Source organism: Liolophura sinensis, chromosome 3, assembly GCF_032854445.1.
Source record: "Liolophura sinensis isolate JHLJ2023 chromosome 3, CUHK_Ljap_v2, whole genome shotgun sequence".
NCBI lineage: Eukaryota > Metazoa > Mollusca > Polyplacophora > Chitonida > Chitonidae > Liolophura > Liolophura sinensis.
In genome coordinates, this window is record NC_088297.1 from 14952121 (window position 1) to 14979264 (window position 27144).

Consider the following 27144-nt stretch of genomic DNA (forward strand, 5'->3'; position numbering starts at 1 on the left):
AAATGTGATGTAAATCGGCCTGTTATTGGACTGACCCACGCCGTGATAATATGTCGGTCATCATAATCCCCTGTGTATGAAATGTGGCGTCAATGGGCCCCTTTATGGGACTGGTATACCTCGATACCTATACGTCATTATAATCATTCGTACACAAATTAAACCAACATCTGAACACCATGAAATAAACGAACAAACAAAGCCTTGAAATGGCTATGCGCGTGGTCGTCACAGAGATACTGAAGATGAAAGTCATTAAGATCCAGTATTACAGTGACCATGTACTGATTAGTACATCTCGTGTATAACGGCGCGCCTCGATTTACTCACGGAATTACCGGAAAGTATATTCCGGGAATGAACTTGGTGCGTTTGGCCAGAAGGATGTTGATTTCCGGGAGACCTTATTTCAAATGTGTGGGTGGGCTTGTAATGGGTGAAGCACGAATAAGTTCACTTGGGTGCTGAGTGAAATGCACTAAAAGTTTCTATAAAATTGCATAACAGTTTTGTATAACAATGTAACAGTTGTGCATTCAACGTTGACGTTTGATAAACCTAGGGAAAGTCTAAGGTTTACCCTGGTCTCCGTCCGGTTTCATCCTACAATTAAGTGGCCGCCGATGTATAAGTGAAAAAGTCACTACCAATGAAATCAAATTAATTAAAAAATTAACTCTTAAGATGTAGATCAGATGAAAACGAAACAAATCGAAAAGTTTTGTCTATCCACGAACATTGTTATGACGCCCATAACATTTGTCATGTCACACACATGTAGATATGACTGACTGCAGCACAGAGGGTTTAACCAGATCAACGACGACGGTGTGATAATTGGCATACGATCACGCGTGTACCGGGTGAAACCCGACCTCGTGTTAGTTTACCTCAGTTAGGGTTTTATACCAACTGTTCACACACAAACACACACACACACAACCACACACACACACACACACACACACACACAAACACACACACACACACAAACACACACACACACACACACACACACACACACACACACACACACACACACACACACACACACACACACACACACAGATATATATATAAGAAATTAAGAGTTGAGTCGTCCAGTATTTCAAGAAGCCTTTTCTAATCTTCTTTCAATTATGCTTAATTCCCTGGGAAGATAAAGATAATGGTGTTCCCTTTTGCTAATTCCTGTAAAGCGTAAGGGTGCTTTATCGCATTTATATGTTTATTTTTTTCTTTATTTACTTATTTATTTGATTGCATGGTGCTTAAGAATGTTTAACTTATGCGACGGTGGCCAGCAATAGGAAAGTTTCTTGGTCTATAACCGATTATGTATCAAAATTGATTGCCTGGCGGTGCAGAACCCCTACACGGCGCCCATTTTCATTTTTCTTATATGCATACGTTTTGCATTTCCTTATGTGTACCGTGGTTGAACTAAAAAAAAAAATCACGTTGCGGTACAGAATAAAAATTTTGATAGAAGTTGTTGAAATGTAACATGCTATTCATTTGTTAAAAATTCAGCAAGTGTTCATTTTTTCCTCGCCTGCTTAATTGGAGCTTTAATATCCTTTCTTATGATTAAATACATGTTACTTGCTATTGAAATTGTAAGGTCACCTTTAATTTCGCCTCGGGGCAAAATTTGGGTTTTCATGGCTGGGAGAATTACCTGAGGGTTTATTCAACGCGTCACTGATTTTGTCATTGCTGGTTGATGATGCTCTGTCTTACGTCACTGTATCGATCGGCCTGCGGGTATGACAAGGTACAGAAAAAAATTCTTATTTGTTTACAGGTTTCTGTAAATTCACTTACTTTAAAATAGATAAACACCTATCAGTTCCACTAGAATTCTTTATTTTTTTTTCTAGATTTTTGTGCAAACACATCGCACCTTAATTCGTGTCACTGTTCAAATTAGTAAATGCCCTTTATTGTCGCCCACGAATTAACCTTTGGGTAGCACTCTTGCGTATTTACAATAGGCCTGTATCAACTAAACTATGCAAGTTTCCACAAGTAATTGGAAGGCGTATTTCCAAAACCAGGCTATGGTCAGAAATGATTGATTGGGTGGATAGATGGCTTGGTGAGTGAGTGAGTGAGTGAGTGAGTGCTTGGGGTTTAACGTCGTGCTCAATAATTTTTCAGTCATATGACGACAACGGAATCATCAGGGTGTATGTAATGTACCTCCTTGTTGCAGCACGGATTTCAACCGCTCATTATCTAGTGCTGCTTCACTGAGATGACTTACCGAAGGTAAGTAAGTCGCCCCGCCCGAGCCACTATACTGATACAGGTCAACCAGTCGTTACACTATCCCCTTCATGCTGAAGGCCAATCGAGAAAGTTACAACTTCCTCTTTTAAAGTCAGGTTTGACTCAACCAAGGATTGACCCTGGATCTACCGCTCCCGAAGCGGACGCTCTACCAACTGGGCTATCCGGGCCGGTGCGAGAATTTGAAGAGCTAGAAATAGAATAAAATTTAAAAACAGCACGTACAAAATAAATAGAAAGAGTAATGACGACGTGCAAAACTTTCACAAAGACTGAGAACCCATACAACAAGCCACAGTCACTGACTTATTAACTTTGTGCTTTTTGAAGCGATAGCCTTAAACAATTTATCAATTTTTTATTGCCATTTGAGGGGTTTGAAAAATGCAAGATGGGTAAAGATGGTCAAAGAGTACTTTTATAATAATGTCAAGGTGATGGATTTATATAGGCGATCAACAGCTCTACAAAGGGCACGATACGTCGTCAGGTTCCACACAAACCCCTAGAAGTATTATTTATTTATTTATTGGATTGGTGTTTTACGCTGTACTCAAGAATATGTCACTTACATGACGGCGGACAGCATTATGGTGGGAGGAAAGCGGGCAGAGCCCGGGGGAAACCCACGACCATGCTGGGCTATACTGTTCTTCAGCACATCCTCTAACGTATAACAGAGAACGAAAATTTTCCAAAAAAATAGCCATCCCTGTAATACAATGAAATCCTGATTTATAAAGTATTTATTTATTCGATCATTTGATTAAGGCCATACTCAAGAATTATTTACTTCCAACTTTGCGATGGCGGTCAGTTTTATAGGTGGTCGGGAATATTTAATTAAACCACCAACCTTTGGCGAACTCTCCTTCATGTGTTGTAGGGATGTACACAGTATATTGGCCTCAAACCAGAAATTTGTATACCTGCCATCAAACTAAATGGACGCTCAGTATTTCCCTATTATTCGTTTATTTACTTATTTATTTGGTTGGTGTTTTATGCCATACTCAAGAATATTTCTCAAGAAAATTTCAAATATAAGCCTTCTCGGACCGATTGCTCAAATATAAGCCTTCTCTAACCGATTGCTCAGATACAAGCCTTGTCGGACCGGTTGCTCATACATAATCCTTCTCGGATCGGTTATTCAAATATAAGCCTTCTCTAACCGATTGCTCAGATATAAGCCTTGTCGAACAGGTTGCTCATACATAATCCTTCTCGGATCGGTTATTCAAATATAAGCCTTCTCTAACCGATTGCTCAGATATAAGCCTTGTCGAACAGGTTGCTCATACATAATCCTTCTCGGATCGGTTATTCAAATAAAAGCCTTCTCTAACCGATTGCTCAAATATAAGCCTTGTCGGACCGGTTGCTCATACATAATCCTTCTCGGATTGGTTATTCAAGTATAAGCCTTCTCTGACCGATTGCTCAAATATAAGCCTTGTCGGACCGGTTGTTCATACATAATCCTTCCCGGGTCGGTTATTCAAGTATTAGCCTTCTCTAACCGATTGCTCAAATATAAGCCTTGTCGGACTGGTTGCTCATACATAATCCTTCCCGGGTCGGTTATTCAAGTATTAGCCTTCTCTGATCGATTGCTCAAATATAAGCCTTGTCGGACCGGTTGCTCAAATATAAGCCTTGTCGGACCGGTTGTTCATACATAATCCTTCTCGGATCGGTTATTCAAATATAAGCCTTGTCGGACCGCTTGTTTAACGCTAAGCCTTCTCACTCCGGTTGTTCCGATCTAATCCTTCTGGGATGTCAGTTTCAGGCACCAAATCGCCAGCAGTCATATTCAGAAAGTGTAATCTCCTAAAAACGGCTATACTGTTCCTTAAAATTCACAGCTTAAATGACATCTCTACCAGCTTGGATTTGACATGTTGACGGACGACATGTTTTGTGTTGGGCGCAGCGAATTTGGTTTGTCTAATAAAACAATGGTCTGCTTTTTAGTTAATATGACTGAGTAGACTTTGACAGTAATGACAGATGTGTCTAATTATTTATTATATCAGGATTTGACGTCGTACTCAAGAATATTTCACTTAAACGACGGCGGCAATATGGAAGGAGGAAACTGGGTACAGTGGGAAACACACGACTAGGTTGCTGTCAGACCGTAAGGTATATAGGTGGAACTTATACAAAGGGTAGATCACCGCCCTTTCCTAAATACAGCTGCTGTCGATCCAGAAATAGCTGGATTCGAACTCTCGACATCATTGGCCAAGGATTTGTCGTCTTCAGCTAGGCTAACCCATTATACTCCTGAACCAGCGCGGGCTCTCGAGCGTTTCTGGGATGGTAAACACTTGATCATAGATATAGAACAAATAAGTTAATGTGGAAATGGCACAATTAAAAAAATGCAACAACAAAACATTGTTTAATTAAACCATAAGCCTGGAGGGAAAGAACCAAATTTCGTCCAATTCGGTGACGGCAGTCAGTTTTAGAGCTTTTTGATTGGCTGATTGTAGATTAATGATCATAAGGAAGGATAAGGAGTTACCTCAATGTAAGGGGGTGTGGGGATGTGGGAAGCGGGGGGGGGGGGGGCGGGGGAATGATTATGATTTTTGCTCGAACAGCCTACACATATTGTCCCCTGGGGTATGGGTGAGGAGTTTATGTTGAACAGATTACAGTTCGCTGATTGGATGTCTACAGTGAAAAGAAACGTGGTAGCTTACGTATTCACAGAGTACACACGCAGATATTAGAGTACCCGGATTTACAAAAGATTTTGAAAAATAAATAACAAGGCCCATAGGCGTTTAGCTGGGAGGTGGATGGATAGTTTTTGCTCTCGTTTTCGAGAAAACATGATGAAAAACAGACCGCTTTTCATTGCGGGAAGGATGACATTTAATATAATAAAAGTTGATCATAATTATAACACCGCAACGTGTATATCAAATTGTAAAAGTCAACAAATAAATAAATGAAACGAAGGTTAATCGTTTCTAGTGAGAAGTTAAGGACTTGGCAATCGGTAGTGGTTTACTATCTTCTGGAGACGATATACTCATTTGAGAAGTTTTCCATGACCTACACATAAAATATTCTGCTTATACAACGTAAGCCAAATTCGTTATTTTTTATAGCGTTAACATAAAACTCAAAAAAGTGATCGATTGCTATTTTAATTTTAATAGGAAATTGAACATTACTGAAATAATTATTTTGAATACGACGAGAGTGACATCTGAAGTGACGAAACCTGCAAAGACCCATATAAATAAATGTATCGTTATAAACTTCTTTTGGGATAGGTCTAGTATATAACAGTCAGTCGATACCTTACATATAATACATTCTACTTACCGGTTTCCACCCGCCATAATTCTGGCCGCCGTCGTATAAATGAAATATTCTTGAGTACGGCGTAAAACACCAATCAAATAAATAAATAAATAAATTTACAAAAAAAAATTTTTTTGGGAAGATTAGTAAAGATAATATCTTTCCCACGAAACTTGTCCAAAATGATATGCAATATTCCATAAAAGGCATTTCACCGATGACAAAAGATCGTGCTGCGAAAAGATTACATCAAAAATTTACATACACGGTGTAAATAACTTCTTGAGCGATGACGTCACGCAATATTATGTGCATTTCACCCTTTTTCCTAACAGATTTTCGAATTTTCTATATATTGCTTATCCCACTTTATTTCAGTTATTTTTTATTCAATTATCAAATTTATGAACGATGGATCGAGAGTAATTCAGGAAACTTAACCCTCATCCATGTCTATTTATGGCTTAACGAGACCAGTTAATAAACATTCCAGACGGTCAGATCTGCCCTACTTCCAATGTCAACAAGCGTCGCCAAAGGGCGTTTTCTGTCTTTTTTTTCCTGTAACATACGCACGGCAGCGCATTGTTCTACTGACCGTACGTTTTCCTTATAGATAAGACCGATATTTGTGGCATTTAAAATGCGAACAAATAGTTCATAAATAGCATGTACCAATTTGGAGAAAACGATGTGCCCGTTGATATGGTACAGATGTCTGTTACGATTCGGCAATGACGTACACGCTGTCTGTACTACTTTACAGTGCCAAACAAGAACACTGTATATTTGGCCTAAATTTTCGTCCATGTCTCAATTATTAATTTTCCCCAGACTGGTAGAATTAACTGAGGTTTTTTGGGAAGTTATGATGACGAGAAAAATCTACCAAGAAAATGGAAGTTTCAGCACCAAACCAATATTTTATAACCGTTATTTGCTTCTAAAATGCAATTTTTTAAGCGAACGTTCAAGGTCGATTACAGTAATTGCTGTAACCATCTCTAGTACAAACACTGGTTTGTTCACCAAAAGCAAAAATACAACACACAATGTTTAGGCAACGATAAATTCTGCAAATAAAATTTACGCGAGGGGAGCAAACATCAGATGTCACAGTTGTCAGGAAGGAACAGCCATTATTCTAGGCATAAAACTCACTGTAAAATTCCAAATTTTCAGACCAGTCATTAATTCTTTAACTAAGTCAAACACGGGCACCTTCCTTGCTCCTTAGTTCGAAAACTTTACGGCCAGGTGTGTTAAGGTCAGCCAGTATAATCCATCGATGATTGTGGGTCTCCCCTTGTCCCTGTCCGGCTTCCACACACCATAATGCTGGCCTCCGCCGTACACGTGAAGTATTCTTGAGCACGGCGTAAAACAGCAATCAAATAAAACATAAATAGATAATTTACAAGGCTCCGTATTTATAAGGATCTACCAAGTATTCTCAAAAGCCTGAACTTCTTTTTTTAGCCTGATATTTATAGCAAGCTGGATTATTTTGTGTTCATCTGACTAAATGTTTTATTTATTTATTTGATTGGTGTTTTATGCTGTAGTCAAAAATATTTCACTTATACGTCCAACATTGTGATAGGAGGAAACCGGGCAGACTTTCCCACGGACTGGACGTTTTAACGCTGTTCTCAAGAATATTTCATTACAGAGAAACCACTAGAATTAGCACGTCCCTTTCAAACATCCTTACTTAAATCAGGAGTAGGACCACCTAGACCTAAAATCGATCATCTGATCTGTGTATGCAAAAACAACAACAACAACAACCCTGGTACAGTATTCATGGCACGACTGTAACACTACTATGTCACTACTGTCGTTATATTAATTGTTTGAGTCTCCAGGACTACGCTTATATATAAACAATTACACTAAAAAGCGTCCCAGAGATACTAACTTGTTCTGATCACGTGGGTACACAGTAAGGTATTAGATATAAACGTTTAGATCCTACAGTGTATAAACAGACATGTACATCCGTGTTGGTCACGTTGGCAGCGAATTTTGATACAGCGATGATTCACTTCTTTTTCTAAACCTGAGGATTTCCTAATGAAATTTTAGAATTTAAATTTTGTGAAAATTATCATTCGCTGCTAATACGAATTGCCTCTTTTAAAATAGAGATTGATTCTACAAGCCGACTTTTGACTTATGCCAAAGGGTAAAAATGTCGCTACAGTACGCAATTTTCGGCTGTATTGATTTAAATTTTAATATGTTTGTTTTCAATGAACACGTGTTAAGTGCTCTCATTTTTAGCTCATGTGGTTTATAAATCAAATTGTTACTTAAGTGAAACGAGGTTCCTTAGGCCCCAGCAGAATTCTTTGAATGAACCCAGCTTCAACATTTTGAATTGCTTTCTGTTAACGTTGCTCTTCGGCTGTGATTGGTTCAACTCATAATACTTACTAAAACTCTTTTGATTGGACTTCATCCTTGAAAATCTTTCTTTAAATGTACTGTTAACACTTACCATTGACATCCAGAGATGAGTCATTACTTTAAAATGAAATTAAAAGTCACTCCCGATTGCACTACTGTTGCCTAGGTGACGCTTTCTAATTGTGATATGCGCACGGGGGCGTTGATACGCTCGGTGTGGTGTAAATGTGACGTGGAATTACGTTAACTCTCGCGTGAACACACCTTCAAGTAGACGAGGCATTAAAGGAAATAAATGAAAACTTGAAAAGTATAATCTGTGAGTCGGCTAAGATATAGTTCATGCAAATTACGTTCCCCGATCATTCGAGGGGCGAGTGTGTGTATAGCTATTTAGTTAGAGGGTAACGCTTCAGTGCGTAGGATACAGGAGCATACTGGAGAGCTTGAGGGCATCTGTATCAGTAATATCAAGTGTCTGTTTATAACGAGCGACACAGGGATTCTCTTTCTCAGTGGTGACGCGTCATCTTCCAGGCTCTCTCACGTATATAAGAACAATTGCTGCTGTCCACAGACTAGATTATTACGGTAGCAGGGATTTTGGAAGTATGGCTGCCTACACAGTGGAACTCCGATCTGCCACAGCATTGACTTTATTACTTGTGAATATATTTTTTGTGTTGTTCAATACCGGTCCTTGTGATGCAAAAGCTCTCGTATCACACCGACAGTTCCTTAACAAGAGACCGTCTACACCGAGACAAAGTATAACGGCGATAAATGCGAAAACTCGTCCCATCAAAGCGAGTTCTGTGACACGGGGGGTCCAGCGATTGGCGGCAGAGTCACACAATCTGGGATTTTGTAGGTTTAAAATACGGCTGAATGGACAGACTTTAAACAAAGACAACGTTCGATTCTCTTCATCGCAAGCCGTAAGTAAAACTTTCTCCAGATATCCTTAGGTTTCATTTTAACAAATCTCTAACCGTTGTGACGTCATAAAAGAATGACGTCACGATGACTCGTACTTACTCCATATTAGTTTATAGAAATATACATACCGACATACCGTCGGGTCATACTAAAGACTTTGAAAATGGTAGAGAGGTTAGAACAAGGAAACAGGACTAGTTGTCCCGGTGTCAGTATAATGTGACTGCTACAACAAACCATTTACACACTTCTCAGTCGACATTTGGCTTAAATATTTGTCAAAGGCCAGTCCCCGTGATCCCAAAGCAATATTAGACAAGTCAAAATTTCAAATGACTTTAAAATTGTTATTTGTTACGTAACAAGGTCAAAATATTGCTTAATAACGTTAATTCTAAGCAAGTTATTGTAAAACAACTTTCATCTAAAATAAAGGAAAGGAACATGTCAAGATTAATGAGTGAAATTTTGACTTAAGTCTAGGTTCGCTTTTTGATCCCGCGGCCAGGTACAAATTCAAGCATACAAACATTGCAATAGCCATATTCATACTAAAGGGGTGCTATTTAAACAATCTGTCATCTGTCAAAAAAAAAGACTTGTTGACGTATAAAATCAGGCTTATAGTCATAGGAAAAATTGTTATGTTTCAAACAAGCAAGCCAACACCTATCGCATTGTGTGTTTAGCAGAAAAAAGGAAACAGAAAAAATATCGGTCAAAAAACTATGGTAAAGACGTCGTATGAACAAACTATCAACTACAAAACACAACAGCATGGAGTGAAACACAAGAGCAGCGACGACAATGTGATAATTGGCAAATGTTGACATTTACCTGGTGAAAACCGGCCTCTTGCCAATTTACCTCAGTCAGGGTTTTATCGTAACCGGGCATTTAAAGGCTTAAATTGTAACAACTTACATATCCTCTAGTACCATGGCTTAAGCAGAATTAGTTGTTAAACACAATATCAGTGGTGTAATGTTTATAATAAGATTTTTAGATTTTGGAAATTTAGTATCGAACACATCGAAAGGTGTACCCATACAATGTGCTGGAGTTGTAGCAAAGAAAATATTTCAGGCTTTACATTTTGCACGTCCTGTACGTTACATATTACCTCCGCCATCTTTTAACATTAGGTTACATAAACACGTTTGCTCGAGATCACGCACCTTTCAATGGATGAAATTTGTCTTTTTTTCAATCAGTGAAAACAGTTCACTTTTGTTTTTCCAGAAATTTTATTTTCGCTGTAGGAACAAGTCAGCGTGAAAGCCAAGAAATGGGAATTATTCAACGCCCTTTCTATTATATATTTATCATTGGAAATATCTTAACTCATAGCACAATTTACTCAGTCAAATTTGGGGTCCTTTCCTGTTCTGAGTTTGGGTTATTAAGCACGTGTAATTTCTAAATTGACAAAAAACAAGCCTAGGTCTTTAAATAGAGCAGCGCACAATCCAAGAAAGCGGATGTAGACAGAAGACCTGTCACCTGACTTTTGAAATGACGATTAAGTAACACAATAAATTAAACGAAAATTCAACATGAATGTCATTGTTCTCAGATACACAACTGGACACTTTATCTACATTACTAGTTGTTTGATAGTCTTGGAGGATATAGAATTAGCGCTTTTTCAGTTTCACCCTAAATCCTGCATTTAACATGTGAATTAATGTGTCCAGGTTTTGAGTGCATGTTAAATATCATGTGTTAAATATCATATGTTATATATCATATCGAAGACATAATGATGTCTGATAAATTACAATAAACATACCTGAAAATTTTAAACCTAATTCTCCTTAAGACATGCATAGTGCAAGGATTCAAGTAAGCTCATGCTGTGTAAGCATTTACATGAACAGCAAGAACCAAACCCTAACTGACGACAACAGGCCGCATCTAACCTGTCACGTGTAATTATTTGCCAACTGAGGATCTCCGTGACCAAGTGGCTAGTAGCGATTCCTGGTACAGTATACTGATACGGCCGTTGTAAGTTCAAGTCCATTCAAAGCTGGCTGGTTTCCTCTTTGTAGTACGTGGAAATATCCGTCTACAACCTGCGGATTGCTTGAGGTTTCCCCTGGGCAATGCCCGCTTTCTTCCCACTATAATGCTATCCGCCGTCATATAAGTGAAAAAGCCTTCAGTGTTGTGATAACTATCAAGTAAATTAATTAAGTGACGTGTTGACAAAATAAAACTTAAGAAAAACGGACAGAGGTACAACCAACTCCTTGAAAAACTAATCAACGATTACCTCGCGCAATCTCGTACAATCTCGTGTAATCATTATATAAGTTTTTATACGCATGTTTGTGACAGGCACTGAGCGCCATTTACCTATATCCGCAAGGTATATTTGCGCAAAATATTAATTAGCTCGGTGCAGCTACGTCATTATAATTATATTAGCATGCATTATTCAGCTCACTCATATATGCCCTGCTTGGCGGGCGACGTTGAGCCCTTACAGGGTAAACAACATGTTGATGTTTAGTGTTTTAGTAGGGCAGCACCATGTCTTGGATGTCCCGAATGCAATATGACAATGCTGAGAGACATCGAATGGCAGAATTGTTAGAGTGTAACATCTCTTCTAATCTTATTTTTTTTCTCAAAACATTACGACGATGTACCCTCTTATAATTTGGTGATTTATTGCCGTAAATAGTTTAAAATGCCGTTTCACTAAAACATGAGACAGTAGCCACCACACCTGACACATATGGATGTACTAGATTAAATATGGCACATCTTTAGAGTGACTAAACGTCCAGTTTTAATATTATTTTGGCCAAATCTTGACGATGTTGCCTTATTATAATAATTTATTGTGATTTATTTAATTATTGTTTCTCGCCACTTGAACCAAGGGTAGAGAAAACCACAGTGCACGGCGTAAACCACTGATATCTGGCAAGTTACTGAGGAGCTTTCCCACGTGCTACATACAGATATGCAGATCATATTATTGGAAGACAAAGTGGTCTTCAACACACGTCAGACAGCCAGTATTTTCCTTCAGTTTAATCCACAAGAAGTCATCAGGGTTTTACATATGGAATGTAGAAGTTTAAAATTTGTGTTTAAGATATTTGCCACGTTAGGGCTGAAGCAAAATGTAAGCCCCACTGTGGTAGATGCTGACTACTTAGATAGAGTGATATCCCTCGAGATATCTTCGAGGACAGCATATTTTGAAAATGGCTGATTAGACGGATAGCATTTTGGGGTCCAGGAATAGGTGCATGAGTGGGAGTGGCAGGTCGCGGTCACACATGAAGGGGTTTGCCGAGGTCGAGGGGGTCACCCAGGGCGGACACACCCAATCGTTCTGTAAACGATCATCCCTGATTGATATAGCCATAGATCTGTGACCGAAAAAAATGTTATGACGACTTTGTCAAACTATCAGCGCTGAGAAATATCAGAATACATTTGAGGAAACTGTTTTCATTTCGTGTAGCCAACAAATAATGTTTTCTTTTTTTTATACAGCGTACAAAATGTTCATGTCCTGTTTAGAATGAATCATGATGTGTGTTACAGTTTTCTTGGGATTGAACTTTGTAATAAATCTTTATTACGCTTTTTGCTAAAGAAGGGATTATCTGTAGTGGCGTTAAAAGCGAATAATGCACTACCAAATCTGTCATGTACTGTCAACAGTTAACAAATGACTGTCTTTCACACAGTGAAATTTTTAGTATTTAATTACGATTTAATTAAAGTTATCACTAAGATAAACAAAGATAAAAAGTCCAACAGAATTCTTATACTGTTGCAGCTGCCAAATGTCTCTAAAGATTAAACCCTTACTGATCGTTATTTTGGACAACAACAACAACATGAAACAATTATAATTTAAAACAACTATTCACATAGGCCTGTACTCCCTTCTGATTATGTATAATAAGACAGTTCAGCTGAATGTCATTCCAGCAAGGTCAAGAGGTCCAAAGGTCAAGTGTGAATTCCACCGGTGCGCAGTGTCAGTAACGGTGTCAATCAGTTTCGATCATGCCCGGGAGTGGTATTAGATAGCCATCTATCCAAGGGTGGAGATAGAGGTTGGGTGATGGGGGTCGGGTGAATGTAGGATGTTCAAATATAGGTACGTTTATAACATGAACACGAGGAGTTCATGAGGGAACACAAGATTTAAAAATAACTTTCATTTGCGCAGGGAAATCTGACTGAAGCCTGTTTAATTCAAATCCGGCATATTTTCTTCGTTGTATGCCTCTGTGAACAAACCGTTACATTTTTTACTAATGGTTTAGTGATAAGATAACTTTTGGTGATAAGATAACTTTGATGGCCACGTGAATAGGGCAAGGACTAAAGATGAAACTAACACAGGGATTAGTTTTGAACTAGAGAAATATAAATACACACATAAATGTATATCAAATACAGATACAGATGTCAATAAAATCTGACATCGTACGGCATATTAAAACCAATATACTTGCACGCTGTCAAAATAACGTATTCAATCATATGTATAGACTCCTGGGTTCTTGGACATTCGACAGTAATTATAATGGAGAAGATATTCACCCAATGTTATTTTCAAGATGGCGTATTGTATTCTCAGTTTCAGCTTAGCCTGGTTTCCTCTTCATTCAAACGTCGGAAGAGCTCTGTTTGGTGCCATCCCACCATAATACCACGCAGTTGTATAAGTGAAACATTGTTAAGTTCGTTGTAAAACATCAATCCGATAAATATATGAGGTGATATTACATATATGGAAAATCTGCTAAAATCCCTTTATTACAATTTGTTTACAGTTTAAAATCGCTGATAACAATAATATCAACACAGTCACTAAATCTTCTTTCAAGATGACGTTTATCTATTTAGCACATCTTATTCTTTGCTGGCTACATTTCTATATAGCCTATTTGTTTGGTATAATTCATATGCGTACATCACAAACATGACGCGTGGTTGTGAAAATCCCAGCCTTTACGCCTCATTTAATACGGTACTTGGGAGGTGGGAGTATTTAATATACCTTTACTAGCGAACTTAATCACGCACGAGTGATTTCAAGTATTGGGAGCATGAACGAGCACCGCCTCAGTAGCTAATTGGTTAAATTCTAACTGTAAATATGACGTCGCGGGACTTCATGCTCGGTTGAATAAGAGACTTCCTCCAGAGAGTCAATCACCTAGAAGTTGTGACTGATTTTCATGTTATCTTCAGGGCGTGTCCACCTGAAGAGTCACAACATATCCACATGTACCCCGTTCGTATAGGGTCACAGTTAATATTTAAACTTTACGTGGAATACTTTTTCGATTTATGTATACATTTGATCTAGTGTCGTCTTTTCCTTTACCTGGTTGCCATATTTGTGAATTACCTTCTTATCGACTTGAAGTAGTGACCCCCCCACTCCCCCCTCGAAATTTAGTTTTAAGTATTTTATTCACAAACAAAGTGAAACAAACATCACATCTTGTTCGTATTAATAAAAAATATAATAACCACCCGTATAGTTAAAGTGGTGCTGAGGACGTATCAATCAGTCAGTCTATGGATCTAAGTATATAGGCTTCAATCCATCTATCTATCTATCCACCAAGTCTTCTACAACGACTGGTTGACAGGTATCAGTATAATGACTCGGGCATGGCGGCTTACTTTGCCTTCGGTGAGGCGTCTCAGTGAAGCAGCACTAGATAAAAGAGCGGTGGAAATCCGTCCTGCAACAAGGAGACACATTACATACACCCTGAGTATTCCTTCGTCGTCACATGACTGAAAAATTGTTGAGTACGACGTTACACCTCAAGCACTCACTCACTCACTCACTCACTCACCAAGACTTCTATCCACCCAATCCTCCATTCATCCACCTGTCTGATCTATCAGACCACTATCCACCCAGTCATCCATTCATCTACTTGTCTGATCAATCAGACCACTATCCACCCAGTCATCCATTTGTCCATTTGTCTGGTCAATCAGACAACTATCCACCCAGTCATCCATTTATCCACTTGTCTGATCAGTCAGAAAACTATCCACCCAGTCATACATTTATCCATTTGTCTGATCAATCAGACAACTATCCACCCAGTCATCCATTTATCCACTTGTCTGATCAGTCAGACAACTATCCACCCAGTCATACATTTATCCACTTGTCTCATCAATCAGACAACCATCCACCCAGTCATCCATTTGTCCATTTGTCTGATCAGTCAGACAACTATCCACCCAGTCATCCATTTATCCACTTGTCTGATCAATCAGACAACTATTCAGCCAAGCAGTCACACGAACACTTTCCACGACTACACATTCTGTGCTACATACACTCATTTTAAGCCCGTCAAGCTGGTTGCATTGTTTCCAAAGCCTTATTATACATCACCGCAAACGGCGACATATTTGCATATACGGGCCTTCGTGCCTCATTTGGTAAGCGCGGTAGCGCTGCGTAATGACCCAGTAGCCTCTTACCAATGCGGTCGCTGTGAGTTCAAGTCCAGCTCAGGCTGGCTTCCTGTCCGGCCGTAAGTGGGAAGGTCTGCGGCAACAGCGGATGATCGAAGGTTTCCGCCGGTCTCTGCCCGGTTTCCTCCCACCACAATGCTGGCCGCCCGTCGTATAAGTGAAATATTCTTGCGTAGGGCGTAAAACACCAATCAAATAAATAAATAAATATTTGCATACAAGCTACTTACATACAAGGTTTCAGCATGAATCAGAAACCTTCGGGAAAATACACATTTTTGGACCGGTTTTGGTACCATTCTGTATATATTTAATGAGCAGTTTGTGGTCAGCAACAACAGATTGCTGAATTTGTCTTTCTTTTGAATCTTTAAGGCCAATTTTTAAATTTGTTTTAGTTTGAAATGCTTTTAGGCCGGCAAGGTATTCCTTTTGAATCTTTAAGGCCAGTTTTGAAATCTGTTTCTGTTTCAAATCTTTCAGGCCAAATTTGAAAAGTGTTTTTGTTTTTCACTCTTTCAGGCTACTGTAGCCGGCATCCTGGACGGTGAAACAGTGAGAGACAAAGTGTATATATTTTGTAGAATGGCTCACGCCAGAATTGAAGCTGAGAAGCGCAGAGGGCGAAACTTCGCCGAGGTGAGTGACATGTCGTGTAGGAATTAAGCTGTACTCTCTTCTGTACACCTACATAAAATCCGTCCTTGGGCCTATACAAAGCATTATTTCGTTCCCTCAACTCAATTCGACCACAGCCACTCGACCCCTCATCAATGAAATCTTGCCTTCGACTCATTCAGAAGGCCACTACCTTTTGCATTGATATGATTTCTTGCTTAATTCGAGAAGACAGCACAGCATTTTGAGTAGTTCTGAATCAGTGATGTCCAAGAAATTGCATTTTTGTTACCTATATCTGTTTAATCATGGAGGTAGTTTCTATCTCTATGGTTTAAGTCATAAGTATTGTCTCATTCACTACTGTTTTAGAATAAAACTCACCTGATACAGGTGACAAATTCACAACCACCACGCTGTTGTCGCTGATTAAGTTTTACTCCCTATACTGTAGTCTATTATGTAGTTAAAATTTTATAATGGGTATTTTAGTGTTCAGATGTCTTACGCTGTCTAAACATGTACTTTGACTTCCGTCCTGAAATGGACGACTACGAGTAAAGAGGTGAAATAATTTCTTTCTTTCTATAGACACAAGCTTTCGATGTGGAGAAATCATTAAATTATCAAGGCGATATTCGTCTGAATCTGGACACTGTGGACAAGTTATTTTCCAACTACCAATCGGCCTTTCTGAAATCGAACGGCCGTACTATCCCAAGGCTATCCACCATAAGGTCATTCCAGAGAGTGTCCTCCAATGCCCCCGGCACACGCAGTCTTCCAAAACGGCGACGTAACAAGCGGAAGATTTTGTCTGACGATTTCTTCTTGTGGACAAATGCTGAAGTCAATTATAAAATTGAATCTACAGTCAGTAAGTATGGCTTCGAATTTAAGTTTATTTCCTTCAGTGCAATAAAAGCCAAATGGATCCACTCTTGTCTTCGGTGTGAAACAAAATTTTCTTGAACTGTTTTTAAACTTAACACGTTAATTCTGTTCAACAAACGATACATGGACACGCCTTCAAAAACCAAGCGAATATTTTGGGATACATTGCCCAGCCCCCTTCCACCCACACCCCAACCCCACCCACACCCCAACCCCACCCACACCCCAACCCCACCCACACCCCAACCCCACCCATCCCAAACTTAAGTATATTCTTTGCAAAGTGCAGCCTAAGGATTTAAGAATATCTCTGAATCATTCATCTTTTTTCTTTTATACAGCGCCGGAATCGGTCGATGCTATCCGATTGGGTATTGAACAGTGGGAACAACATACGTGTCTGAGGTTCATCGAACACGCAAGAACTGACACGATATCCGGACCTCACATAAAATTCGCAGGTCTTGATGGGTAGGTAAAAATTCATCAGCTCAATTTTTAAAGCAAGGTGAAACATCACAAAGTTATAACCCAAGGACCGAGATAGAGGGCCGTCTGATTGTTTATATTTCTAAAGGGCCTTTTGGAAAGTTTGTTTAGTGTTTTCCAAAGTGCCTAAAACAGTATGTTCACCTTAATAAAGTAATGATAAAAAAAAAAACACAAACTCGCAAAGCAAACTCCGACAGTGAGAAACAATGAGGCAAATATGGCTGAAGGACCGAGATAAGCATAGTTTCTCCGTGTTGTCTTTTTCACAGATGCTGGTCCCTTATTGGTCAACAGGCGTCAGGTCAAACGGTGTCTATTGGAGTTGGTTGTGAATGGGTAAGATTTCTTCTGATCTATTAATAATAATAATCATAATTTAGGTTTAATGTTCCGAGTTAAATATAAACGAGGCTAGTGTGTCACCCTACAGACGACTTGCCGTTTCCTTCAACTAATTTTGACTATTTTATACTTGTTTATGTTTCGTGAGAAAGTTGTTCTGAAAAATTTGTTTGAAGGCAAAAGGCCCACAGATTATTTGAAAATATTTCCTTTTTCTTAAATTAATGTTGACTTTAGAACCTGGTGTTTATTTTTTGAGAATCTTAAAAAAAAATTGTTCGAAACCAGAAGGCTATTACCTTTTGGCGTCACATCATGTTCATTGTAACCATTTGACAAGTCATAATTATCATCACGAACATTTTTTCTAATCATCAGTTTTATCGATGTCCGTTTTTTTGTGTGTGACAGGCGGGAATTGCTTCCCACGAAATCGGTCACGCTCTCGGATTTTATCACGAGCAGTCACGGCCGGATCGTGACAGTTACGTGAAAGTCAATTTTAACAACATCCAATTTGGATTGTCGAGCAATTTCGACAAGACTTCATGGGAATCCCTGCGCACAAGCGGAGTCCCTTATGACTACTCGTCGGTCATGCATTACGGTCCCACCGTGAGTATATACACACCATTTGTCTAAATGATGCCTTGGAGATGACATTGTATGAATAATTCTTACCGCCTAAAATAGTTCTTGTCCAAGTTGGATAGCCAGTCCTTATTCATTCATTCCTTCATTTGGGAAGACGGTTTGAGGGAAACTGGATATGCATCACACGTATTTCTAGAGAACAGTGGTAAATCCAGCATGAACATGAGTGAAGATTTCGCGGGAAAATGTACATGTCCCTTACTATTACTCGCATGTTCGTAAATCAAGGATTTTAATTTCCCCTCGTTTTATTGCCTCCAAATGGCTCTCATTAGAAATGTCAGTGCAAGATTAACAGTGTTGCGTGTAATCGCTCTGTCTAGGACTATATTTAAAAAGGAAAACAAAGTTCAATGACCCTGCCTTTACCCACGAACGTCTACTATCAACAAAACACGTGACGCGACAGTTTTCGAGTTTTACGTCACTGCTTTACGAGTTTACGAGTTTGGTGACCTGTCACTTAAAATCACATATTGCGATTGTTTACCTTTCAGGATTTCAGCTTCAATGGGAAGCCTACCGTGGAGAGCCTAGACAAGAGCATGGAATCTGTTATTGGACAGAGAGAGGGTTTGACCTTTAGTGACATTACAGTGGCCAATATCAACTACTGTAGCAGTAAGCATTGGTTTGTCTTCTAACAGTGTACTTTATAAACTGTCACTTTTGACTGATTGTTGTAAAGCATCGACTCGATAAAGATCATGGGTTACCGACCTTCATCTTAAAACCTTTCGCTATCTCGTCCTTGGGGGCCTCATTTGGTTAGCGCGCTAGCGCTACATAATGATCCAGGAGCCTCTGACCAATGCGGTCTCTGTGAGTTCAAGTCCAACTCATGCAGTCCTCCAGCAACCTGGAGTGGTCTGGGTGGTCGTGGGTTTCCCCCGGGCTCTGCCCGGTTTCCTCCCACCATTATGTTGGCCGCATAAATGTCGTATAAGTGAAATATTCTTGAGTACGGCGTAAAACACCAATCAGATAAATAAATAAATAAATATCGTCATCGTTTTCTCACACGGGGATATCCTCAAATGGGGCCTATCGCCCCTACACAAGTAACTACTTTCGAACTGGATATAAACATCAATATAGTAACTAAAGGTATTAAGTCTTAGGTTAAATCACGGAAGGCAGGAGGATGAAAAAACTAATCAGTGTGACTATGAGGTAATCACTCAGACTACAAACTGCTCCATACACCAGTCAGAAACTCAACTTTTCGAATCGATGAATGAATTAGTCAATCAAAACAATCAATCGATGGATTGATCAGTCATTCAAATAATCAATCAATCGATGATCAACCGACTAATCAGCCAATCAATCAATCAATCGATCAGTTAATTAATCAATCGTTCATTCAATTATTTGTAGGAGTGTGCGGTGGTCTGACCCTGGATTGGGATCAGTGTCAGAATGGAGGATACAGAAGTCCCAATAATTGTAATGAGTGCATCTGCCCTAAAGGATTTTCCCCACCATTCTGCGAGTCTCCCGTGCCCGGTGTAAACGGTAGGTTAACTCTGTGCTAAGACGGAAGACCGCGTTTTCATACACAGTGTCGATTCCATGCACAAATCTATTTTTCATATTAGTCGAAAACTTGGAACCTCGTGCCACTGATAAATTTTTGGTACTGGAAGTTGAAATATTAATACATTCTTCGTAAGATAACATTGGAATAAACTCTAACTTCGTTTTTTCAAATTTTGATTCCAATGAAAAACAACTTATGGAATCGCACTCAAATTTATCAAACTTTTTAACACTTAAGTCAGAATACCTGATTGGTTGTGGATTTTCCTCAGTCTTTGCAGGGTTTCTCCCATGCACTATAATGCTGGACACCATCGTATAAGTGAACTATTCTTGATTACAGCGTAAACGGCCAGTTATATAAATAAATAGCTCAGACACTTAACGCTGGTAATGGTGACAATTTGCCAAAAACCTGAAAGCAATAACAGTGAAGTCTGTATCAGTCAATTGTTACAATAATGAAATTATTCAATAACTTTTTTTAATTGCAGCAAACTGTGGGCAAACAGAGTTGACAGCAAGCAGTGATTACAAATTTTTGGCCTCTCCTGGTTTTAGTGGAACCGGCTATAATGACAATTCCTTTTGTGCATGGAAAATTACCGTAAGTCTGCCCTGGGGGAAGTGTTCACAATCACGGATAATTGCCACCGTCTGCGGTGGCATAGTCATTAGAGCGTCTGTCTCCTAATGGGTAGGTCCTCGGTTCAATCCCGAATCCAGTCATACCCAAAATTTAAACATCGGTAATTTCAGCACTAAGTCGCTTTGCGCTCAATAGTCCCGTGTCATTGTAAAGTGATTGGACGGCGTCTGATGTCTTCTGTATGACATTTCAGTGAGGCAGCACCATTTATATGGCGGCATTGACTCGGTTCTGCTACAAGGAGGCATTGTCGTGATATGGCCGAAATTATGTTTAAAACGACGTAAAATCCAGAAAAAACAGTCATGCAATCTACAAATCTTTTGTAGTCAGAATGGGTGTTTAAGCATCACGTGATACACAACTTGAGGCGAGTGCTGCTTAACCGAGTGGTTTAAGACGTGACTCTTTCAATAAGATAAGACTCACCAAAAGTCGGTTCAATCCCAATCTCTGCCAGGCAATCGCCGAAATGTACCCACCTTGACTGTTCTCATTGGCCAATAGACAGATGCAACCTATAACTTGATTGGATAGGAGTTATTAAGAGATCATTTGCTTTCTATACCAATATAATTAAAGACTTACAACCTAGAGAGTAAAATTAAAGCAGAGACGACAGTGTGATAGCTGGCAAATGGTCAAACCTAACCAGTGAAACAGGACCTCTTGTCAATTTACCTCAGTTAGGGTTTTATTCCCACTAATTTTGTAAATGCTTAAACAGTAGCAATTTACATAACGCCAAGCACCATGGCTTAAGCAGAATGGAATCCAGTTTGGTGACTTGCAATTTATTAGATGTCACTGGTCTAGAATAGCTCAAAATAATGTCTTAACATTGAGTTATCCTAGATCAATTTTCCAATTTGTAACCTGTATATTATTTTAACACCGTTTGTCAAGAATAGCTATTTTTCGAGGGTAGCTACTTCTATTGAAAGCGATTTAACCCCCAAACAACCGTGCTGTCAAAACCAATGGGCAACATTTTTCTGAAGTTTGAAAAATAGACACCTTCTTCATTCGCAGGCTCCTGCTGGTCAAAGAGTTATGTTTGAGTTTGTCGATCAGTTTGAGTATGATTTTGGCTATCTGAACGTGACATGTGACACATCATACGTGGAGGTGAGGAGGGACTCCGTTCAGCCTGGCAAACGGTGAGTTAAACCCGAGCTCCAAGCTCCTTATTCCTGATTTATTTATTTATTTATTTGACTGGTGTTTAACGCCGTACTGAAGAATATTTCACCCGTACAACTTCGACCAGTATTATGGTGGGAGGAAACCGGGCAGAGCCCATTTGTAGGTTACTGGCAGGGTTAGCCCACGTACGACTGCAGAGGAGCCAGCATGAGCTTGATTTGAACTCACAGCGACCGCGTGGATGAGAGGCAACTGGTTCATTGTGATGCACTAGCATACTAATCACTGGGCCACGGATTCCCCTGCAGAACAGTGGATCTTATCCTACAATGCAGTAGATACTAGTAAGTCGGCCCCGGGGAGTGGCTTATCTTTCAACCAACGTTCCTCGCCACGATATGGTTGAAATGTTGCCTATGTGGCCTTAAGCCATAATCATTCATTCTGTCAAGGAATGGCAAAAACAGGGAAGTTGTTAATTCCTTCTTTTGGTGACAGTAAGCCGCCGACGATGCTCATGTTTGTTAGGGTGCGGACTTGAAGAAATTTGTCCGGTATCTGGCGAAGGGCGGCAGTTTATTCCCGACTCTCCGGTTTCCCGACACTCCGCTTTCCTCTACCCAATCTCCCGACGGTCGTCCAATAAGTTGAAAATTCTTGCAATAAAAGACTACATAATGCAAAGAGAGTAAATCAGAGAAGCGACGACATTGTGATAGTTAGCAACTGGTCACACTTAACCTGTGAAATACAGCCTCTTGTCAGTTTACCTGAGATAGGTTTTTTTTTATTGTTCATGAAAATGCAATCTGTGTACAGCGTTGAACACCAATCAAACTAATTTCAGGTTCTGCAATAAGGCGGTACCATCTGAAATTACTCGATCTTCTGGAAACGAGCTTGTGGTCATTCACGTGGCGGACACGGATGGTGGGGAAAAGGGTTTCAGGGCTCGTTATAAAACAGGTATTCATAAATCTCATACCTCCCCACCCCCCAACTAAAATACTTTGATTATGTTAGATCCGATAGATAATCCGAAAAAATGAGAAGTTGCATATTTTGACGCTTGAATATTTCAACAAAATTTTATTTGTCATTTACGGGATACATAAATGAGTTTTCTATTTTTTTTTGGTGTACCTGAACTGTGTATATAAACTAACTACTTGTGCGACTTTTAACGTATCCATTAGATGACTAAATAAATTTGTACAGATTTCATTACGATATGTTCTGCGTGATTGTTTAAGTAAAAACGTTGATTATGTTACATTTCATTATCATATGTTCTATGTGATTGTTTAGGTAAAAACTTTGATTTTGTTAATTTTCATTATCATTTGCTCTATGTGATTGTTTAGGTCAAGACGTTGAATATGTTAGATTCCATTTTCACGTGTTCTGTGTGATTGTTCAGGGAAAAACGTTGTTTATGTTAGATTTCATTATCACATGTTCTATGTGAGTGTTTACTTAATTTAAAAACGTTAATTATGTAGATACCATTGCCTTCTTTTATGATAATGTATACTGTAAATATATTTATTTCGACCTTGACTTTTCTGTTTTTAAGAGCAATGTGGTGGATGTTCGGCCAATGCACTAAACTCCGAACCAGTGTGTATGAGATTTGTTCATACGGACGATCAACAAGTACTGCCTCAGGGGTTAGGGTACGTATAATAAAACACAGAGAGCATAGGCAGAAAAACCAGATCATTGGGCCCATTGTGGGCTAATTGGCAAATCGTCACACTTAACGGGTGAATTTACAACAGTTAGGGTTTTATTTTAACTGTTCATGTAAATGCTGAAGTATTAGCAATATTTACACACCCGCTAGCGCCATGGCCTAACAGAATTAGGTCTAATGATACGTTTCGCGGAATACTGGCTGCTTGATACTTTGGATTTAACTTTTCGTTTTTGCTATAAGGCACATTTCCTTCTCCATTTAAAATCCAGTATGGATTCACTGATAGATTTCGCAAAATACTGGCTGCTTGATATTTTGGATCAAATTCTTCGTTTCTGCTATAATCTGCATTTTCTTCTCCGTTTGAAATCTAGTATAGATCCACTGATAGGTTTTGTGGAATACTGGCTACTTGATATTTTGGATCAAATTTTTCGTTCTTGCTATAAGCCACAATTCTCTCTACATTTGATATCCAGTATAGATCCATTAATACGTTTCGCGGAATACCGGAATCAAATTCTTCGTTTTGCTGTAATCTGCATTTTCTTCTCCATTTGAAATTTTATACACATTCACTGATACGTTTCATGGAATACTGGCTACTTGACATTTTGGATCAGATCGTTCGTTTCTGCTGTATTCCGCACTTCATGTTACAAATTACTCCTGATGATCATAAGTACAATGGCACATAAGTTATTAGTTTGATTACGTGATATGTGATTTTTTTTCTCACAGCAGCAACACATTTTCTGTGACGTTTGATTCACAACTGATTTCGTTTTCACTTTTGTAGAAACAGAGACAATTCTATTATAGCGGAGGAAGCCCATTGTTGCCAAGGGTTTACCTTACAGGGAGGCAACTGTTTACGTAAGTATTCAAACTAATACTAAATAAGTATTCAAACCAAGCTGTTAAAAACATAAAAAAGTAGACAAATATTCTGAGAGGAAACATGGTTCAGAGGGTAACGTCGGATTATATTTGTCGTGTGCATTAGTACATTATATACGTATGCTTAAGGGTTTAAGGGCTTAAGACACAGCTAAACCTTGTTTCGGACAGAGTCAAACCCCAAGAATGCGCAGCGTTGGAGGGATTTCACGAGGTGCGAAACTAGGTTCAGTGCTATAGAGTTACACAACCATCACCAAGAGAAAGGTGTTGAAGTCCACTCTACACCAAAAATTGAAGAAAATGAGGCAAAAACGGCATATTTCATGTAGTTTTCGATGCCCTTCTCTTTCATTTCGTCCGCAGAGGTCGTGCATTTAGACCAATCAACGGCAAGATCTGGCCATTGCAGTTGACGTGTCTTATTGTAACCTGACGGAGGAATGTAAAAGCTTATTGTACACTATTATGACGTCATACCTCTGAGCTCAGATTGGAACGTCATGAAACAAATCTTTCTTTTTCACGTCATGGTGTCTGGGTGTAAACTATCAAAAATGTATGAAGAGAAGAGATATCTGTAAACTGTGCAAAATAACACTTTTATCACGAGGGAAATTCCGACAGTTTGCCTCTATATAAATCATAAGAGCAAATCTATAAACTAAACAAATTAAAATTCTTTTATTTGTAGACATAAACAGTATGAACCGATATTACTCAGGGAGGTAAACGTACCGGTCGGTGTGTTGCGTGACACACTCAATGTTGTTTAGAAGGTGGTCTCTATTTAATTTGTATATTTACACGCAACCCGCAACTAACAGCGGGGTGGAATTGGGGTTTTACGACGTACTAAACAAGTTTTCAGCCGAGGAGTCATTGTACATAAAGGTGTGTGTAGATGTACGGTGTCCAGTCCACCATACCGCCATTGAAGTATCATGCTTAAGGTACCACACATGAATCTCACTTGGTCACATTATACTGACACAGGGCCAACCAATTCTGTTTTTCTCGCTGTTACCTTTCAATGCTTAGCGACAAGCGAGGCAGTACCATTTTTAACTTTAGTTCATTATTATGAAAATCTCTTGTAATTTTTTTCGCAGGGGATTCTGGAGGTGGAAACCCGACAACGCCTACTACGCCTACTACTACTACGCCTACGCCTGCGCCTACACCTGCGCCTACGCCTGCGCCTACACCTGCGCCTACGCCCGCGCCTACCCCTGCACCTACGCCTGCGCCTACACCTGCGCCTACCCCTGCGCCTACTACTACGACGACTACACCGACCACGGCAACTACTACTACAACCACCACCACTAGCACCACCACAACCACTACCACAGCTGCTCCTCCTCCCCCGACAACAACTACAGCCAAACCTACGACGACTACCACACCAGCTGTGACGACTAAACCAGACATACCTGTCATTATAACAATAGGCCTACCTAAGACGACTGTGACAGAAACTACGCAACCCCCACCAACCGCCGCCACGACTCCGCAGGCGGAATTGGACGGCTTCGGACCTTGGGGTGCATTTGGCCCCTGTAGCCAAACCTGTGGGTTGTGTGGTGGTCAAGTTCGACACCGCGTCTGTCTTAATCCCCCGTGCAGGTGAGATCAACTTACGCTAACCCTTAATCACTTATAATCTTAAAACGCCCCCTGGCGCTGGCAAAATTGGGCTAGGGTAGCGCTATGGGTGTATTAATTAGGACTTCTATTCATATTCGGAAGGCTAAGGCCTTTGCTCCACCTGAAGGAGATGTAATTCATTCTAATATATGTATTCCAATAGATAATCGTTAAATGCTTTGGTTTACAGAAATATACGCATATGAATCGTGAATGGAACGTTTCGACAATATTTAAAGACACAGTGGCCGTTAACAAACTGAAAATGCCAACATGTACCCGTCAATCCTTTCGGGAAAACATTTGAGCGGCTTTGCGAAACAGAGAAATCCGTGACGTCACTCACTTAGACAGCATTTTTTGATTGAAAGTCAAAACCACCACGAACTAAGCCATATAGCCTAGCAAGAGTACGAAGAGCTATTTTTTCCTTGTTTGTACTGTTGTCTTGCATGGGAAACAGCCTAATGTCATTTAAAATGCATTTCCCTGCACTGGCATCCTCTCCGGTCGAACGTCGGAAGGTCTGTCAGGAAACAATGGATTGTCGTGGGCTTCTCCAAGGCTCCTTCCGATTTCATCACCCCATAATGTTGGCAGCCATTGTATAAGTGATATATTCTGGAGTTCGGCGTAAAACACCAATCAAATAAATAAAAATATAAAATTTTTGTTTCAGTGGTCGTACTTGGTCAACTCAGCGCTGTCCTCCGAACCCCTGTCAGTTCAGTCCTGTCCCGCTTAAAGGGTGTTATTTTACAGGAAGTGGTTCCATTTGGTGTTTGCCCGTCAATTCCCAATGTTTCATGTGAGTAACAATGTTAACATTACATCGTACAACGAGCAAAACCATAGCGGAAGCGGAAGCGGGAGTGTATGAGATGAAAATTGGTCACGCGTAACCGGTGAAATCCTCCTTCTTTTAAATTTACCTCACTTTAATCATTCTTTTATTATGTTCACGTCTGTAGCCATGGCGTAGGCAGAATTAATTGAAGAAAAATACATTCATGGTAATATGGATTTATCAGACATCACTGGTCCAGAATTACTGTAAATGTTATGTTGCCTTGTCATTTAA

The 27144-nt window shown here is 39.5% G+C and overlaps 1 protein-coding gene across 1 annotated transcript; it reads left to right on the plus strand.

Moving 5' to 3' along the window:
- The first annotated feature begins 209 nt into the window (after nucleotides 1-209).
- On the plus strand, nucleotides 210-25745 carry LOC135463401 (zinc metalloproteinase nas-36-like). Its single transcript, XM_064740661.1, has 11 exons — nucleotides 210-281; nucleotides 16000-16116; nucleotides 16687-16972; nucleotides 17331-17460; nucleotides 17751-17817; nucleotides 18235-18438; nucleotides 18975-19098; nucleotides 19858-19995; nucleotides 20514-20626; nucleotides 21701-21828; nucleotides 25526-25745. The coding sequence occupies exons 1-11, from the start codon at nucleotides 210-212 to the stop codon at nucleotides 25743-25745; spliced, it is 1599 nt and encodes a 532-aa protein (XP_064596731.1).
- The last annotated feature ends 1399 nt before the right edge of the window (nucleotides 25746-27144 follow it).

Coding starts and splice junctions, on each gene's coding strand:
- LOC135463401 (XM_064740661.1), top strand. CDS start 210: ATGGCTATGCGCGTGGTCGTCACAGAGATACTGAAGATGAAAGTCATT. Junction 20,627..21,700: donor TTTGTGCATGGAAAATTACC/GTAAGTCTGCCC, acceptor CTTCATTCGCAG/GCTCCTGCTGGTCAAAGAGT. Junction 21,829..25,525: donor TCCGTTCAGCCTGGCAAACG/GTGAGTTAAACC, acceptor TTTTTTTCGCAG/GGGATTCTGGAGGTGGAAAC.